The 17,551-nt window shown below is 43.4% G+C and overlaps 1 protein-coding gene across 1 annotated transcript in view; it reads right to left on the reverse strand.

The window, feature by feature from the left end:
* Positions 1-14,259, reverse strand: part of zgc:113276 (uncharacterized protein LOC553748 homolog) — a 35,719-nt gene extending 21,460 nt beyond the window's left edge. The window contains exons 1-4 of the mRNA XM_034163746.1: positions 14,229-14,259; positions 10,887-11,082; positions 4,407-4,597; positions 4,107-4,319 (exon numbers count right to left, since the gene is read on the reverse strand). Of these exons, the coding sequence (XP_034019637.1) occupies positions 4,107-4,319; positions 4,407-4,597; positions 10,887-11,082; positions 14,229-14,234 (606 nt within the window). The 5' untranslated portion in view covers positions 14,235-14,259. The remainder of the gene's footprint in view (positions 1-4,106; positions 4,320-4,406; positions 4,598-10,886; positions 11,083-14,228) is intronic.
* Positions 14,260-17,551: the final 3,292 nt, after the last annotated feature.

Genomic DNA, 17,551 nt, shown 5'->3' on the forward strand with positions numbered 1-17,551 from the left:
CGTTCCTATTGGACAGCGCGAAGCTACGTCACAGCTCAGAGTGTCGAAAGTTGGATTGGGTTGAACTTATGATTTTTCTTTTGTTCAATTAAAAAAAAAAAGATTGGGTTGAACTTCAGCCTGCCGATAAGCGGCAATGCGCGCTCCCGTCAGAAGCGTCGCTTTTGACACGACGCTTCTGACACCTCTAAAAAGCAACACGTCTCATTGAAAATAATGTTTTTTAGACCAATTCCTGCAAGGCCATACAATAATTATGTAAAACCCCAACGGTCAAAACGACCCCCTGTGAGCAAGCACTTGGCTACAGTGGGAAGGAAAAACTCCCTTTTAACAGGAAGAAACCTCCAGCAGAACCAGGCTCAGGGAGGGGCAGTCTTCTGCTGGGACTGGTTGAGGCTGAGGGAGAGAACCAGGAAAAAGACATGCTGTGGAGGGGAGCAGAGATCGATCACTAATGATTAAATGCAGAGTGGTGCATACAGAGCAAAAAGAGAAAGAAACAGTGCATCATGGGAGTTTGTGAGTTATACCACGGAGTCAGACACTTCTGATTTAAAGCTCTCTTTTTCAGAGGAGCTACAGCATCCAAAGTTCTTCTTCTGAAAGTTCTCTGTTCTCTGACGACTTACTGCGTCAACAGAGCCTGAAATGTGGAAGTTTTCAACTTGAAACGGCGAGACGCTGCCGCCTCGAAGCGCAGATCGCCGTCAGGCGCCGTGGACTGTCCTTAAAGCGACACTACCAGACCAAAATCTCTCATCAGCCGTTAAAATTTTTACCGAAAACCAGCTGAATTTATTGAATGGTGTCCACTCAGTTGTGCCTTACAGTTTTGAAAAAATTTTTATCAAACAAAGCAACAGTCTCTGAGCCATTCCTAAACAATGAAAAAAATCGACGAGCGGGTGGACGACTCCTCACTCAAAGACTGCCCACAGGCGAATGACGTAACCGACAGGCGTGAAAAAACTCTCGCATGCCCACGAGGGTTCAAGCATGTCTGATGTAATCACACGTGATTCAAATCCATATGGTTTTTGAAAAAAATAATAAGGTCGGATACTTTTCTAATAGACCTCGTATATCAAATTCCTGATCGGGATGCAACGTGAGATTTCAAGCAAGTCTGAAACCACATGATCAGCCCGATTTCCGATCACGTGATCGGATCGGGACATCCCTAGTCCTAATGCATCATCTGAGACATCCCTCATGCAATGTTTACGCAGAGTGAAATTCTTGTCTTGTTTAATGTTGTATGCTAATGACGGTAGCACTTTTAGTGGCTGTCCACAGCTTGATCCATTAGGTCCCGTTAATGCACAATTACTGAGAAAATAAGCGGCTCATAACTTTTAGTGACCACACCAAAGCAAATGAGAACTACCACACAGTCCACAAAAATATGATTTTACAAACACAATGACCAAGGTCAACCTTTTAGCTCAGCTGGTTTGGACCATAGATTGAATGGCTGGCCAAACCCTGCACAACATCACTCATAGGTTTTCTATAGAGACCCAGAACAGCCAATATGAAGCCCATATCTGGGCATCGCCACCTTGGCAGCAGTGGCAGAGCTCATCCTGCCTACCTCGGAGCAGCCCAGTGTTATTGTGATCTAGGAGAATGTTAATTTCTACAGAGCCACTCTGATCTGGGACTGCTCCACCAACCACAATAACTTAATTGATGACCCTAGGTGTGAGCCAAAGAGTCTGTCTATACCAGAGGTCTCAAACCGGTTCCAGAAAGGGCCGAGAGGGTGCAGGTTTTCTGTGAAACCACCCACTCCAGCAGGTCATTTCACTGATTAACTGATTTCCCCTGCTCAAAGTGATGTTAATCAGTGAAATGACCTGCTGGAGTGGGTGGTTTCACAGAAAACCTGCACCCTCTCGGCCCTTTCTGGAACCGGTTTGAGACCTCTGGTCTATACTGTATGTGTCGGCCCAGTGATAGACTAGCGACCTGTCCAGAGTGTACCCCACTTTTTGCTCAATGACTGCTGTGATAGGTTCCAGCCCTCCACCCCCTTAATTGGAATAAATGGGTTTGGAAAATGAGTGAATGAATTCATTTGCCTAGAACACATTACAAGCACATTAAAGTCAACTCAGTAGACATGCTTGACAATTTAACAGCTCTGCCATGCATAAAAAACACCTTCAAGCCACCCGGCCTGGAGGAAGCCCGGGGCCCTCATCTGGAGCCAGGCCCGGATGTAGGGCCTGTCAGCGAGCGCATGGTGGCTGGGCTTGCCATGGAGCCCAGTCGGTCACAGCCTGAAAAAGCAACATGGACCTTACATCTCCACCCTGTGGGCTAACCACCCGCAGGTGGAATCGCTGGTGTTGGATGTGCTGTCCTTTGGGTGGCAGTGAAAGTCGAGGGCCTCAACTGACCAGACCCATGCGGCAGGGGCGAGCGCTGGGGGTGTGGAACGTCACCTTGCTGTGGGGGAAGGAGTTGGAGCTTGTGCGGGAGGCAGAGGCGTCAAATCCGGCTTCAGAAAGTAAAAACCCTCCCATGTGTTGCTTCTACCTGTGCACCTAAAACAGGTGATCTCAATAAATAGCTCATCCACCTGCCTAAAGAGCTGAACTAATTACAATCAGCTGGTTTATTGGGAAGATGGAACAAATATGCGGCTGGACTTTTACTTTCTGAAGCTCATGGACAGGATATCGAGGCATAGTTGGGGGGAGGAGGGTTTCTGGTTTGGTGGGCTCAGGGTCTCATCACTGCTTTTTGCAGATGATGTGGTCCTGTTGGCTTCATCGGCCGGTGACCTTCAACACTCACTGGATCTGTTCACAGCCGAGTGTGAAGCGGCTGGGATGAGGATCAGCACAATAAATCTGAGGCCATGGTTCTCAGCAGGAAACGGATGGATTGCCTACTCTGGGTAGGGAATACGGCCCCAAGTGAAGGAGTTCAAGTACCTTGGGGTCTTGTTCACGAGTGAGGGGACAATAGAGCGTGAGAATGGCCAGAGAATCAGTGCTGCAGGGGCGGTATTGCATTCGCTCTTCCGTACTGTTGTGACAAAAAGGGAGCTGAGCCAAAAGGTGAAGCTCTCGATCTATGGGTCAATCTTCGTTCCTACTCTCACCTATGGTCATGAGTGTTGGGTCATGACCGAAAGAACTAGATCACAGGCACAAGTGGTCCAAATGGGCTTCCTTAGGAGGGTGGCTGGTGTCTCCCTTAGAGATAGGGTGAGATGTTCGGTCATCCGTGTGGAGCTTGGAGTAGAGTCGCTGCTCCTTCACGTTGAAAGGAGCCAGTTGAGGTGGTTCGGGCATCTGGTAAGGACGCCTCCTGGGCGCCTCCCAAGGGAGGTGTTCTAGGCACGTCCATCTGGGAGGAGACCTCGGGGAAGACCCAGGACTAGGTGGAGAGATTATATCTCCACACTTGCCTGGGAATACCTCGGGATCCCCCAGTAAGAGGTGGTCAATGTGGCACGGGAAAGGGAAGTCTGGGGTCCCCTGCTGGAGCTGTTGCCCCCGCGACCCAGACCCGGAAAAGCGGTTGAAGATGAGTGATGAGTGAGTAAGCACTGCAGGTGTGCTTGCTGCTGGATCAGCACTGCGTGATTGGAAACAGAAAAACTGACAAGCACGATTGATGATCTGTGCACGATACAGATCAGGACATTACTAGAAATTAAACCATTATTTTCTGATTGTTTCAAAGCTGTTAGATTCTAAATCTCATAACACGGTCATATAGCCACAAAACCCAGCAGAAAGAATATGAATTTGGCAAAGAAAGAAAAAGACAGCAAGGGAGAAGTTTGAGTGACGTACACGCAGTAAAATTATTCATGACTGTGACGCGAGTGCAAAACGTTAAGGCAGCCCCAATGCTAACTTCTGAAAGTTAAAACAAAAAAATATTTTTTTACAGTATCAACCATGAAAGTCTCAAAAAAAAAAAAAAATCACATTTAAACAAACCAAGATGCTTTTTAAAAAGGATTGGTAATGCACAATTACCCAAACTTGTGTCCTGTAATTTGTTGATAGAACACATTATGCAGCACTGACGCCATGATGCAGAACACTGAAATCCACAGCAGGGAGTGTATGTCCAACCTGATCCTTAAAGAAATCCACGCTTAGTTTTGTTCCTGGCAGACTGAAGGATGAGTTCTTCTTCAGAGTTGAAGTGTTTAGACGTTTTCGTTCTTTCTTGCCAAGCCTCATGTCATTAAAAAATGCGTTGTCGTCCAGAATATAAACCTGGTCTGAAAGGCTGTGAAGCTCTGCCGAGCGATTGTACTTCCGTACAAACTCCTGCAGCGCATTCTGTCAGGAAACATGACAAAAATATGAGTGACAGCTTTTACTCTCCAAGCTTCAGTTTGCATTTCTGATGCAACAGTTTGCGTTCACCTGGTTGTGAGGGTCTGTGTGCACAAGGGTGTGTGAGCGGAGATGAGGGATGTGGAGAGCGGTGAACTGGCTCTCCCACAGAGCGATCCACTCCCCGTACGAATCAACCACTCTGAGAACCAGTGGTGGGCAAAGGTCCTGTTGTCTTGGCCCTGATACATGGACCAAAAAAAAATAAAAAATACAAATCCCTGTTGAATGCTGTTTCTGAACCCTCTATTCAGCAACAAGTGACTCAACTTGATAACATTTGTACCAGACCATGATTCATCGAGGTGGAGCAAAGCTGATTACTTTTTTTAGCCACAGATATTTCAAATGTTCTGTGTTGCTTGTCATCATAATATCAGAGCACCACATTCAAGACTAATACAATAACATGCTTTTGGAGGGCAGTATGCATTTTTCTGAGTCCCTCCGTCCATGCCCAGTCACCCAAAATGACAGCCCTGGGCGAATAGCTGTTGCATTGGAATAGCTTCCGTATTGGAAGTCTCACAGGACATGTTGTGGCATGTCCAGCTGTTACACAATTTCTCGGATACTCACTCGACTGAAAAGCCATCGAAAGCCGTCTGAATCTTCCGAATGGTTTCCAACACAGAGGTGTTTGTTTTGTTGCGCGCGATGAGCAGCTCCGTGCCGACACGCGAAATACTCCGCATGTCTTTCATTACAAAATCTCCTGTAACAGTGGAATGTGCCGTAAAAGTGCTATGTCCAGCTCTCTTGCCATTTCTATGGTAGTCACACGATGTCCTGGATCAACACAGCGTTTAGTTTGGAAATGATCTGGTCGTTCCAGCCTGTCAGTGGCCGCTCAGTGCGCCGCGCGCCCTTCACCGCTGTGGGCCATCTTTAAAAAGGTTTTAACACTCCTTAATCCATGTGACGCCGACAGAATCTTCACTGAAATCCATCTGAATCTTTCGAATGGTTTCCAACTGGCTGTCTCTAACAGTTTCTGAAAAAAAATTTCATGGAGCAAAGCGGCAGCCTCTCACCCATTTCACTGACAATAAAAATCCGACGAGGGGGGTGGACCAGTGCCCACTCAAAGCCTGCCCACAGGCGAATGACGCAACCGACAGGCGTGAAAAAACTCACGCATGCGCACGAAGGTTCAAGCTTGGCTGATGCAAGCGCACATGATTCAAATCCATATAGTTTTTGAAAAAAATAAAAAGGTCCGTTACTTTTCGGACAGACCTCGTATAATGTGTGAAATTCCAAGTGTTCCGATACTTTTGGAGGGCACAGTATCCTAACCTTATGATGAGTGCAAAATGAGTGTGGTGTTATTACTGTTTTGTTTAAGAATGTTTAATTTTCACTGTTGCTGCACTTTGTGTGAAATTATAGTCATATCGTATATCATATTGATATGAAAATATTGTGATTTGGCCATATTGTACAGCCCTACTATCAACTAGGTGAAAACTTTGAATATTAAATTACATCAACATTAAAAAAAATGCTTAAAGTGGCAGGGGGTTAAGAGGGTGGCTCTAATGGGGGGGGGGGGGGTCTGGGGGAGGAGCTCCCCCCCCAGAAGCTGAAAGGTTTTAGCCATGATCATACTCAAGTGAAGCATTTACTCAAAATAAAAGTGTGAAGGACCTAAATGACACGGTGAGATGCTGAAGAGCTTTACTCATCATGTCCATGACATATATATATTATTATTATAATACATGAAACCAGTTGGCATGTGTGGTGTGGTGCTACATGCATGTGCAAAGGCGAGCAGCCACCAAACACCATAACCGAGTCATTTCAGTACCAAATTAAAGAGGTTGACCTCTCTGTCAATGAGTTAATGATTAACCAATTTCACAGTTTAGAAGAAGAAGAAGTGCCTTTATCATCATTTATCATACATACATTTGTCTTCTGCTTTTGACCCACAATTCAGCTGTAAAAATAAGCGATGCCCTCACGCTTCCTTCAGCTTAACGATGAACAACTTAAATAAGGACTCAAGAGCAGGCATAACATGGAGCAGACAATATCTATATAGAGGTTGGCAACAGAATTTTCAAACAAACAATAGGGATACCTATGGGAACAGATTGTGCTCCACTTTTAGTTAACCTTTTCCTTTTTTATTATGAATACAAATGTATGAAAGATAAACTTACAAACTAATAGCAAGTCAGCAAAAACCATTAATAATACCTTCCGTTACATTGATGACCTACTTACTTTAAATAACCCTAATTTTGAGAATGATATTAAAAATATTTATCCATCAGAATTAGAACTAAAAAAGACTACAGAAAACAATAAAAAAAAACTCTCATACTTAGATATAGAGTTGAGCATTATAGATAGACAGTTTAGAACAGCTGTTTTTGACAAATGGGATGATTTTAACTTTCATATTGTTAAATTTCCTTGTATGAGTAGTAACATACACTGTAAAAAAACATTTTTTTGCTTTTAGTTCCTTTAACTTATTTTTTTGATTCAGGTCAACTAAATTTTGCCAAAAAGTTGAAACAACTAAAAATGTTAAGTTTTGATCCATTCAACGAGTGAAATAGTACAGTCAACTCAGAAATATGTGATTGGCCAACTTGTCCAATAAGTTGGCAGGTTTCGCACATGCTCAGAACACTGCCCCTGCACAGTCCCCTTTGTCAACCCGTGCCTGCATCCACTCCATGCGTCCGCTGCCGTAAACCAGCATTGCAAATTTTCTTTGCCTCATGGTGGATTAAAGGAGAGAATTTTATCTCTTCACTCTGCAGAACTACACCATCAACAAATGGAATCCTTTTGAACGCATAATACAACATACACATTGTGTTCTGCTACACTTCAGACCACTGACTCCATGGAGGCACCAGCAGTGATAAAAGGAGTGGATGTTGGCCTACTGATCATCACAGAGCAAAATGCGGACAGCCCAGAACATTGTGGATGTTGCAGTAATCCTGGAGGAGCGCATTGTTTTCAATCAATCAATTCAATCAATTTTATTTATATAGCACCAAATCACAACAAACAGTTGCCCCAAGGCGCTTTATATTATAAGGCAAGGCCATATAATAATTACGTAAAAACCCCAACGGTCAAAACGACCCCCTGTGAGCAAGCACTTGGCGACAGTGGGAAGGAAAAACTCCCTTTTAACAGGAAGAAACCTCCAGCAGAACCAGGCTCAGGGAGGGGCAGTCTTCTGCTGGGACTGGTTGGGGCTGAGGGAGAGAACCAGGAAAAACACATGCTGTGTAGGGGAGCAGAGATCAATCACTAATGATTAAATGCAGAGTGGTGCATACAGAGCAAAAAGAGAAAGAAACACTCAGTGCATCATGGGAACCCCCCAGCAGTCTAAATCTATAGCAGCATAACTAAGGGATGGTTCAGGGTCACCTGATCCAGCCCTAACTATAAGCTTTAGCAAAAAGGAAAGTTTTAAGCCTAATCTTAAAAGTAGAGAGGGTGTCTGTCTCCCTGATCTGAATTGGGAGCTGGTTCCAGAGGAGAGGAGCCTGAAAGCTGAAGGCTCTGCCTCCCATTCTACTCTTACAAACCCTAGGAACTACAAGTAAGCCTGCAGTCTGAGAGCGAAGCGGTCTATTGGGGTGATATGGTACTATGAGGTCCCTAAGATAAGATGGGACCTGATTATTCAAAACCTTATAAGTAAGAAGAAGAATTTTAAATTCTATTCTATAATTAACAGGAAGCCAGTGAAGAGAGGCCAATATGGGTGAGATATGCTCTCTCCTTCTAGTCCCCGTTAGTACTCTAGCTGCTGCATTTTGAATTAACTGAAGGCTTTTCAGGGAACTTTTAGGACAACCTGATAATAATGAATTACAATAGTCCAGCCTAGAGGAAATAAATGCATGAATTAGTTTTTCAGCATCACTCTGAGACAAGACCTTTCTGATTTTAAAGATATTGCATAAATGCAAAAAAGCAGTCCTAAATATTTGTTTAATATGCGCTTTGAATGACATATCCTGATCAAAAATGACTCCAAGATTTCTCACAGTATTACTAGAGGTCAGGGTAATGCCATCCAGAGTAAGGATCTGGTTAGACACCATGTTTCTAAGATTTGTGGGGCCAAGTACAATAACTTCAGTTTTATCTGAGTTTAAAAGCAGGAAATTAGAGGTCATCCATGTCTTTATGTCTGTAAGATGTTCCTGCAGTTTAGCTAATTGGTGTGTGTCCTCTGGCTTCATGGATAGATAAAGCTGGGTATCATCTGCGTAACAATGAAAATTTAAGCAATGCCGTCTAATAATACTGCCTAAGGGAAGCATGTATAAAGTGAATAAAATTGGTCCTAGCACAGAACCTTGTTGAACTCCATAATTAACCTTAGTCTGTGAAGAAGATTCCCCATTTACATGAACAAATTGTAATCTATTAGATAAATATGATTCAAACCACCGCAGCGCAATGCCTTTAATACTATGGCATGCTATAATCTCTGTAATAAAATTTTATGGTCAACAGTATCAAAAGCAGCACTGAGGTCTAACAGAACAAGCACAGAGATGAGTCCACTGTCTGAGGCCATATTAGCGGGTAAGTGGGTTTTGCGCGAGTTGCGAGATGTACCAAACGGCTTTACGATGCTGATTGGACTACTTTACTGTGTCAACATTGATTATCCTAAGGGACTGAAGTACACCTTCGAGGTCATTCAGAAGGTAATCATGGACATTGGGGGAAGCACCTGCTCTGCTCGGGCTCATGGACTGCACAACAAATTGCTTCAGCACACATTGTAGAGATGTTCTGCCCTGTCATTTGTATTCTAACACTATTTGTTGAATGTTTTCAGTGTCCTGTTTACACATATGACACACACAGATGTTCTGCACAACAAAGTAGCCACCTATTTCCATATTAGTTAAGCCATACCTGTTTCCAGTACATTTTCAAAGAATTACAAGGAATGTGAAAGAAAACTTTTAGTTTTGTGCAAAGTTTTGTTTTATGCTGGAGTTACAGGCACACACACAGCCTCAGTAACTGTACATGCAGACAGGGTTCGTAATGAGCAGCAAGAGCAGTTGGCTGCCATTCATTCTCAATGGACGATGACATCATAGGGCGTCGGGCACCAAGGTGCGCTATAATGCCAGTGTCCATTTAGAATGAATGGCAGTCAAGTGCTCTTACTGCTTGTGATGGTCCTTCTCTGTGTATCCCCAACCCACACACTGACACGTGGTAAGAGACAGTCTGTCGTTTTGTTCTGTTTTAGTTATGTTAATGATTTAAAAAGATGTTTTAAGAATAACTTGAAATGAATGTTTACTGAATAAATTGTTTCAGAAATTGATTGGTTTTACTTTATGCTCTACTTGGTAGCCTATTGTTTTCAAACAAAGTAGTTGAAGATGGCCTTTCTCAACACAGGATTTGTGTCAGATTCGAACCCTGACAGCTGCAGTTAAGAGTAAGCCTTTGATACATGCTGTAAAAAAAAAACAAAAAGAAAAAATCCCAAGTTGACTTAAAATAATTTGTAACCTCGCTGCCTTAAAATTTGGATTAAGGCTAGCAAATTATTTCAGGTAATTTCAACTCACAACTAAATTGAAATTACTTGATATACCTTGTGAGCCTGATTTAAAAGTGAGCTGAGATTACCTGAGTATCGCTGCTGATGGAACATAAGTACACTCAACAAAAATATAAACGCAACACTTTTGGTTTTGCTCCCATTTTGTATGAGATGAACTCAAAGATCTAAAACTTTTTCCACATACACAATATCACCATTTCCCTCAAATATTGTTCACAAACCAGTCTAAATCTGTGATAGTGAGCACTTCTCCTTTGCTGAGATAATCCATCCCACCTCACAGGTGTGCCATATCAAGATGCTGATTAGACACCATGATTAGTGCACAGGTGTGCCTTAGACTGAAGATTTTTTAATAGACATCAAGAAATAATATCTAAGTTTGGGTTCCCATCAAAAAACATGTAGAAGATGGAATTTCTTCTACCTAGATTATCTAACCATAACCTAACAAATAGGGTAAACCTTAGATAAAACCTATAACATATTATATCTGAGCCATTGTTTATATAGTTATACTGCTACAATTATAACTTAGCCTATTAGCTATTAATTATCTAATAGGCTGCCTCATCCTCATTCACCACATATTATATATATATATATATATATATATATATATATATATATATATATATATATATATATATATATATATATATATATATATATATATATATGTTCTTTTCATGTCACACAGACATGAAAAGAACATGCAAAGTCCAAACAGAAAGGAACTGGGCATGACTGGAATCAAACCCTTGACATTCGTGCTGTGAGGCAACTAACCATGGATCCATCATGCCATAGCTTTGCTAAACTGTACATCACAGTAGTGACTGGCTGTTCATGAGTAGTGCATGACAGCATGGATAAAGTGAACCAATGAGTTGTGCGTGTGTATGTGTGTAGCTTACCAGTTATTGGTCTTCTGTCCTTCTTAGTGCTGCAGGGTATCTTGTTGAATGTTTCAGGGGTTTGCTGAGGCTTTAGAGGGAGCATGTCCGGACAGGATGGGGACTGGCCGGACTCATGGTCAGGATTGGACAGTAAGCTAGCAAGGGTCAAGGCATGAGGCCCTCCTCCTATTATTAAGACATCAAACATTTCTGTCTGAAACACAGAGAAATGTGATATTTTACTTCAAACAAGAAACACTGTCCTTAAAGGCCACCTGGACACTGTGGTGATTATAGTGTGGGCACAGTTCAACTGATCATTCATTCTCTATTCCTCCTTACTCCAGTGACGGGTCACAGGGGGGCTGGAACCTACCCCAACAGTCATAGGGCATGAGGTGGGGTACATCCTGGACAGGAGGACACATATAGAGAGTGGTCTAGGACATAGCTGAGACATGTTTGCACATCATTGAGGAGGATAACTCAAAATGTTCTCGACTAATATGTGTTATGTGTCGACGCGGGTTGAGGAGCGGACCTGCATCTGATGGAACCCAGCGCTAAAATAACCAGAAAGCGGTTCCAATAACAAAACAATTTATTTTTCCACCCTTTGGTGCATAACAACGTGTACAAACAAAAGCTGCGTCAGTCTGGCGGAGTGAAGGATGGCACGCTCTCCAGCGCCCAAAAGGATCGAAGCCCGGCGCTTCTGGACCCACGTTTACCGCCAAACACCCCCCAGGTGGACACGACGAACCGACTCTCTGCGAAGGATAGAAAAGGTGAGGTAAGTCAGCAGCTACAACTGATATCCTTCAAAAGGCACACACTATCAGCAACACATTCAGGTCTGTATTTAAGCTTTATGTAAATGAGCAGCTTCTCACAGCAGGTGGAGGATCATCAGTCCGCATGCCACGGCAGTGAGAAGCGAGCTGCACAATTCTCATCAAAGTTCAAATATACTGCGTAACAAAATACCAAGTTACTATTAACAATTAGTCAAACAATGAATCACCTCTGATGTGTGCTGACAGCATGTGTCCCTCACCCTTCCTCCTTCACAGGCACGATGTGTCAAACCCAGGCGCGGTCCTCAGCGTCTCACAAACGAACATCACAAGGTCGAGTTCCCGGCAATTCTGCTTGAATCACACATGACTTAAATGCAGAACGCCATCTCATTATCTGCTTCAGCTGAAAGTCTTTAAGCTTGCACGTGAGCACCATCCACAGGTGCTGCACATCATGTTGATGAGGGTGAAGGACTCTTCTGCCAGCACCTTCTCCACAGACAATAAATCAGTTTGCATACCACCTGGAGAGAAAAGAAAAGAACACCAAAACGTCCAGCCACACCCCCCCAACACACAACAAATATGACCCCAATGAACAACTTGGGATATGTGCCAAAATCTTCCCCCCCGGAGGTAAGATATCCAGAGGGGAAGCTATACTGTTACACGGGGACAAACAGCCCAAAAATGACCACACCCTTTAAAATGACCACGACCTTTTTCATTCTGCATGTTACTTCAAATACAGCTGTATTTTCTAAACTGCAGCAGCTACTGTTGTGTGGGCCGCTGAAGAGGAGGTACTGCTGGCCCACTACCACCAGAGGGCGCCCTGCTTGGAGTGCGGGCTCCAAGCACGAGAGGGCGCCAGACCCAGAGGAAGTGACAGCTGTCACTCATTACTCCAGCTGTCACTCATCTACACCACCATATAAGCCGGACTGCAACTCCACCTCCCCGCCGAGAAATCGACTACCAGAACCAAGGTAATTTCTCTGCTGACTTTAAACTGTGACTTACGTCTGTTTGCAGCCGTATTCCTGTGAAGACCCAGAAGAGGGACAAACAGGAGCTGCACGAGTGTGTGTGATTTGGAGGTGGAGGTGCTCCCACCTAACGGTATCTGGACTATGTATTACTGAGTGTGCGGACTCACACTCACACATCATATTTCTGCTTTCTGCCAGCAGTACCAGGGTCGACAGTCGAAGACAGAGGCCACCTGGGGACTCGGGACTTGGCGGCTCCGGTGTTCTTCAGGCCGTTGGTGGTGGAAGCCGTGTGGGACGCGGCTTCTCTCTCGTCGGGCGTCTTCTATCTTCGAGCCTGCCCACACTTCACCTGGTGTTTATTGACTGTGAGATTAAGACACGTTTCGTTGTGTAATATCACAACATTAAATTGTTACCTTTTGGCTTACTCTTTGTCCGTTCATTTGCGCCCCCTGTTGTGGGTCCGTGCTACGACACCTTCACAACAGCTACTATAGATTTTCCAGTGTACTCAATATGTTCAGAATGACCAGTACATGTTTGGGAGGCTCATAGAAGAGTGCAAAATTTCCATTTTGATATTTTAAGAGAAAATGGATAAAATAAGTGGGTGAATTTATTACCGTATCGAAAGAAAATGAACTTTTGCCAAATATAATGAAATTTTATTTTCAGTCACACTGTTACCAATGGAATATTGATTTAAATTGAAAAATACAAAACACAATTTGTTTCTTTAGCAGACAGCAGTATCAAGAGATCTTAAATGTTGTAAAGATTATCAGGGAAATTTCCCAACAACCAACAGCCAGGAAAGTTTAAGTTACTAAATATGTGACAATTCCGGACTCCATGTAGGTCCATGAGGCCCTCCCTCAGCCCCCCCAATAATTCTGCCAATAATGTGAATAGCAATTGACATATTTGTGGATCTCAACTGCAGTTTTGCGCTGAGAATGTCTCAATATTGCGTAACTGAGCAAAGTGATGAATGTGTGTGTTCGGTGATCCACCAATGCTGAATTACCCTTCACAAATATAATTTTCAGTTTTGCAAATAAACATTTATTTGTAAAAACCCACACACAAGTTACAAATCAGAAATTTGTGTTTGTGGATCACAAAGCAGGTGTACAAATCAAAGGATATTTGTAAATCACCCTCTGTGCATTTGTAAGTATTAATGAGACAACTTTAACTCCATTTAACTTCATGCATTCATTTTCTATACCTGCTTACTCCACTGAAGTGTCATGGGGGGAGCTGGAGCCCATCCCGAGTCGTAGTAACAATAATAATATAATAATAATTTATTTATACAGCACTTTGAAGTCCAGAAATTTTCAAAGTGCTTTGCATAATAAAATATCCATCCAATCATTTTCAAAACTCACTTACTCCAATTAAGGGTCACGGGGTGGGGGGTGGCTGAAGTCTATCCCAGCAGTCATAGGGCATGAGGCAGGGTACATCCTGGACAGCACACCAGTCCATCACAGGACCACACATAGACAAACAAACACATTTACACCCATCGTTAATTTAAAATTTCCAATCCACCTAACCTGCATGTTGTGGATGTGGGAGGAAGTCGGAGCATCCGAAGGGAACCCACGCAAACACGGGGAGAGCACACAAACTCCACACAGAAAGGCTCCAAGTCAGAATCGAACCCACGACCTTCTTTCTGTGAGGCAACAGTGCTAACCACTAATCCACCATGCTGTAAAAAATATCAAAACAGAATAATAAGAGTATAGATTATAATTCTGCACACAAAAACAAGCTGATGATGCTTCGAAAGCTGATGAAAGGTTTCTGTTACAGCAAAAGATTATTCACACCACTTTTCTTAGCAGTCAAACATCATAATGTGCATCAAACATGCTGATACAAATACACACAAAATGTATGGCAGTACCGGAGTGTCAGCGGTCCCCTTAGTGCAGCCTGTGTGTCACTGTGAAAGCCTCGTCTGTACGGCAACAGATCTGAACTTTTGACATGAGCCTCTCATGTAACTGAATCCACAGATATATCTGGACTTTACTGGCACACAAGGGGAAGCTTGAAATAGCGTTTGGTCTGTGTTTCAGGGGAGACTGTGTGCACTTTTACACAGTGACGACGAGGCACATCCTATAAACAAATACCAAAGGCATTGTGTTTCCACAGTCATTCAATCATAGTTACCATTCAAACTATATATATATACTGAGCTTTTATGCAGGTACCCTCTAGTATGGAGTAAGTGAACATAAATCCCCTCCAGGTTTTTAACACAATAACTCAAAAATAATAAATGCTATCAGTTTGTAAATCATCAAAATAAAATGGCATTAAAATCATTCAAATTTAGTGAACTTTGACGTACCAGACCAATTTCTTAAAATGCGTTTATTTTTTGTTGTCGATGTATATGTAATATCCCATTGACATTTCTGCCATCTGCTGGACGGTTAGTGAATGTGAGATCAATCAAGGATCGTGAACAGATGTAGTTTTCAGTGAGAGGTGGTTCCCACACAAAAAATGTAGTAAATCAGCTAAATAAATTAAAATAAAACTCAAATAAGTCATAATGCCCCAGAACCCAGTGGAAAGGATGTTGAATGCATTTAATGCCCCCCCCCCCCCCCCCCACACACACACAGACACACACAATGAAAACAGAGATGATCAAACAAGGAGTGCAGCCCTCAATATTAACACAGACAACACAGATCCCCTATAACGTTGCCCGAATTGGACACGTTCAATTTTTATTTGTAAAGTGATCAAACTATGTATTTTTTCATGTTTTTGTGTAGGCTCTCAGTTGTCCAGGTGGTTTCCATAGTAGAGAAGCTTGAATCTTCGACTGGACTGGGTTGCTTGACGCGAGGACGTTTCACTTCAAATCGCAGAAGCTTCCTCAGCTAAAATTCTTGCTCTGGTGGTCTGACTTCTGTCTTTACTCTTGCAGAGAAGAATAATCAAGAAGTCACGAAAGCTGGAGTTTTAAACCTAGCCAGACCCCTCCTACCGAGAGGCAGACTGCTATAGGCTAGTGACTAAACAACAGCTCTAATTAGCACCCTCCTAATGACAGGGCAGCTGTCCCTCCTAATGATGGGATGGACCCTCTCATGATGGCTCCCTTGACGAGGGAAAACTCCAGCTTTTGTGACTTCTTGATCATTCTTCTCTACAAGAGTCAAGACAGAAATCAGACCACCAGAGCAAGAATTTTAGCTGAGGAAGCTTCTGCGATTTGAAGCGAAACGTCCTAATGTCAAGCAACTGTTGTGTGGGCCGCCAGAAGAGGATGTACTGCTGGCCCACCACCAAAGGGCGCCCTGCCTGAAGTGCGGGCTTCAGGCACGAGAGGGCGCTGCCGCCACGGACACAGCCGGGAGTGACAGCTGTCACTCATTAATTCCTGACAGCTGTCACACATTCTTCATCATCGCACTCCATAAAAACCAGACGTCATCTCCACCTCATCGCCGAGTTATCATACTTCATTGGAGGTAATACTCTCAGCCTTTTTGTGAGATTTATAAATCTGTTATTGTGAGTGTTTGCAGGAGAACCGGTCGTTTTTGCGGAGGCTGTGCAAGACGGCGCTCCTTTTCATCTGAGACCGCTGCAACATATTGAGTGAGAGGTGGAGGTGGCATTCCCACCGCTGTTGTTACTGGGTGTACACACACCCACACTTGACTGTCTTTGTTCTTCGCCAGCAGTACCAGATCCGACAGTCGGGGACGGTGATCACCTGGGAATTCGGGACTTGGCGGCTCCAGTATTCACCAGGTTCTGTGGGGACGGAAATCGTGTGGTTCCGGCTCTTCTCAGGACAGACGTCTTCTATCCTCGAGCCTGCCCACACGTCACCTTTGTAATTTGACTGTAATTATATTCTGAGATTGTCTGTATGTTCGTTGTGCACGTTTCACAACATTAAATTGTTACCTTTTGGCTCATCTATTGACCGTTCATTTGCGCCCCCTGTTGTGGGTCCGTGTCACTACACTTTCTCAACAGCAACCCAGTCCAGTCGAAGATTCAAGCTTCTCTACTATTTTTTTTGTGTTGTTAAGAATTTCGGAGGTTTCCTGGCTGATCAACATCCGCATGGTCTGCCTTCTACTTATTGATAAACCATGCAGGTGAGCCACATATTATTTGCAAAGTTTTCGTACGCATGATTTTTATGTAACTTTGACTTATTTTTCAAATAACTGCATTCATTTTGATGCAGTCACAGTGAAATTGTCAGTCAGTGGAGGGGCAGCACGTTACCCTCTTGATGAATAGATGAAAAATGTGATCAAATCCGATAAAAATCAGCCCGATAAAGCTGTTTATTGTTAAGACACTTAATTCACTTAAAAAAAAAGTGCGTGTCCTATCGCTCCAGGGGATCAACACACTGTGTTGTGTATTTAAAAAAAAAATACACAAACACACTGCTTCACTTTAAATACACAATAAAGCCCCCGTCACACATAACAAGAATTTGTTGGAGCCATGCCCGACACGTCAAATATTGCCATAATCCGACTCAGTTGGGAGAAAAAGAGGCGTGGCCAGCAGTGTCAGAGCGCAAGCAGACTGCCTCATCCACACCTGTCAGATTGCATCCAGAGTGTATGTAGAAGACACAGACTGCTGTCAGATGACCATAAAAGGTGCTGCAGACTGCCCGATCTCCAAATGTCTAGATGGCAAACACATACCAGAGCACTGTGTTCCTCACATGCACGTGCGCCTGTGTGTGTAGTGTGTGTGAGCAGAGCGCACACGCATGGCGTAAAATTATCACTCAGCCCCATGTGTGTATGTGTGTGGGTGTGTGTGTGGTGGGGGGGGGGAAGTATGCATAACACTGCATGGGTCACTA

This window comes from Thalassophryne amazonica, chromosome 2 (genome assembly GCF_902500255.1).
Source record: "Thalassophryne amazonica chromosome 2, fThaAma1.1, whole genome shotgun sequence".
NCBI classification, from domain to species: Eukaryota; Metazoa; Chordata; class Actinopteri; order Batrachoidiformes; family Batrachoididae; genus Thalassophryne; species Thalassophryne amazonica.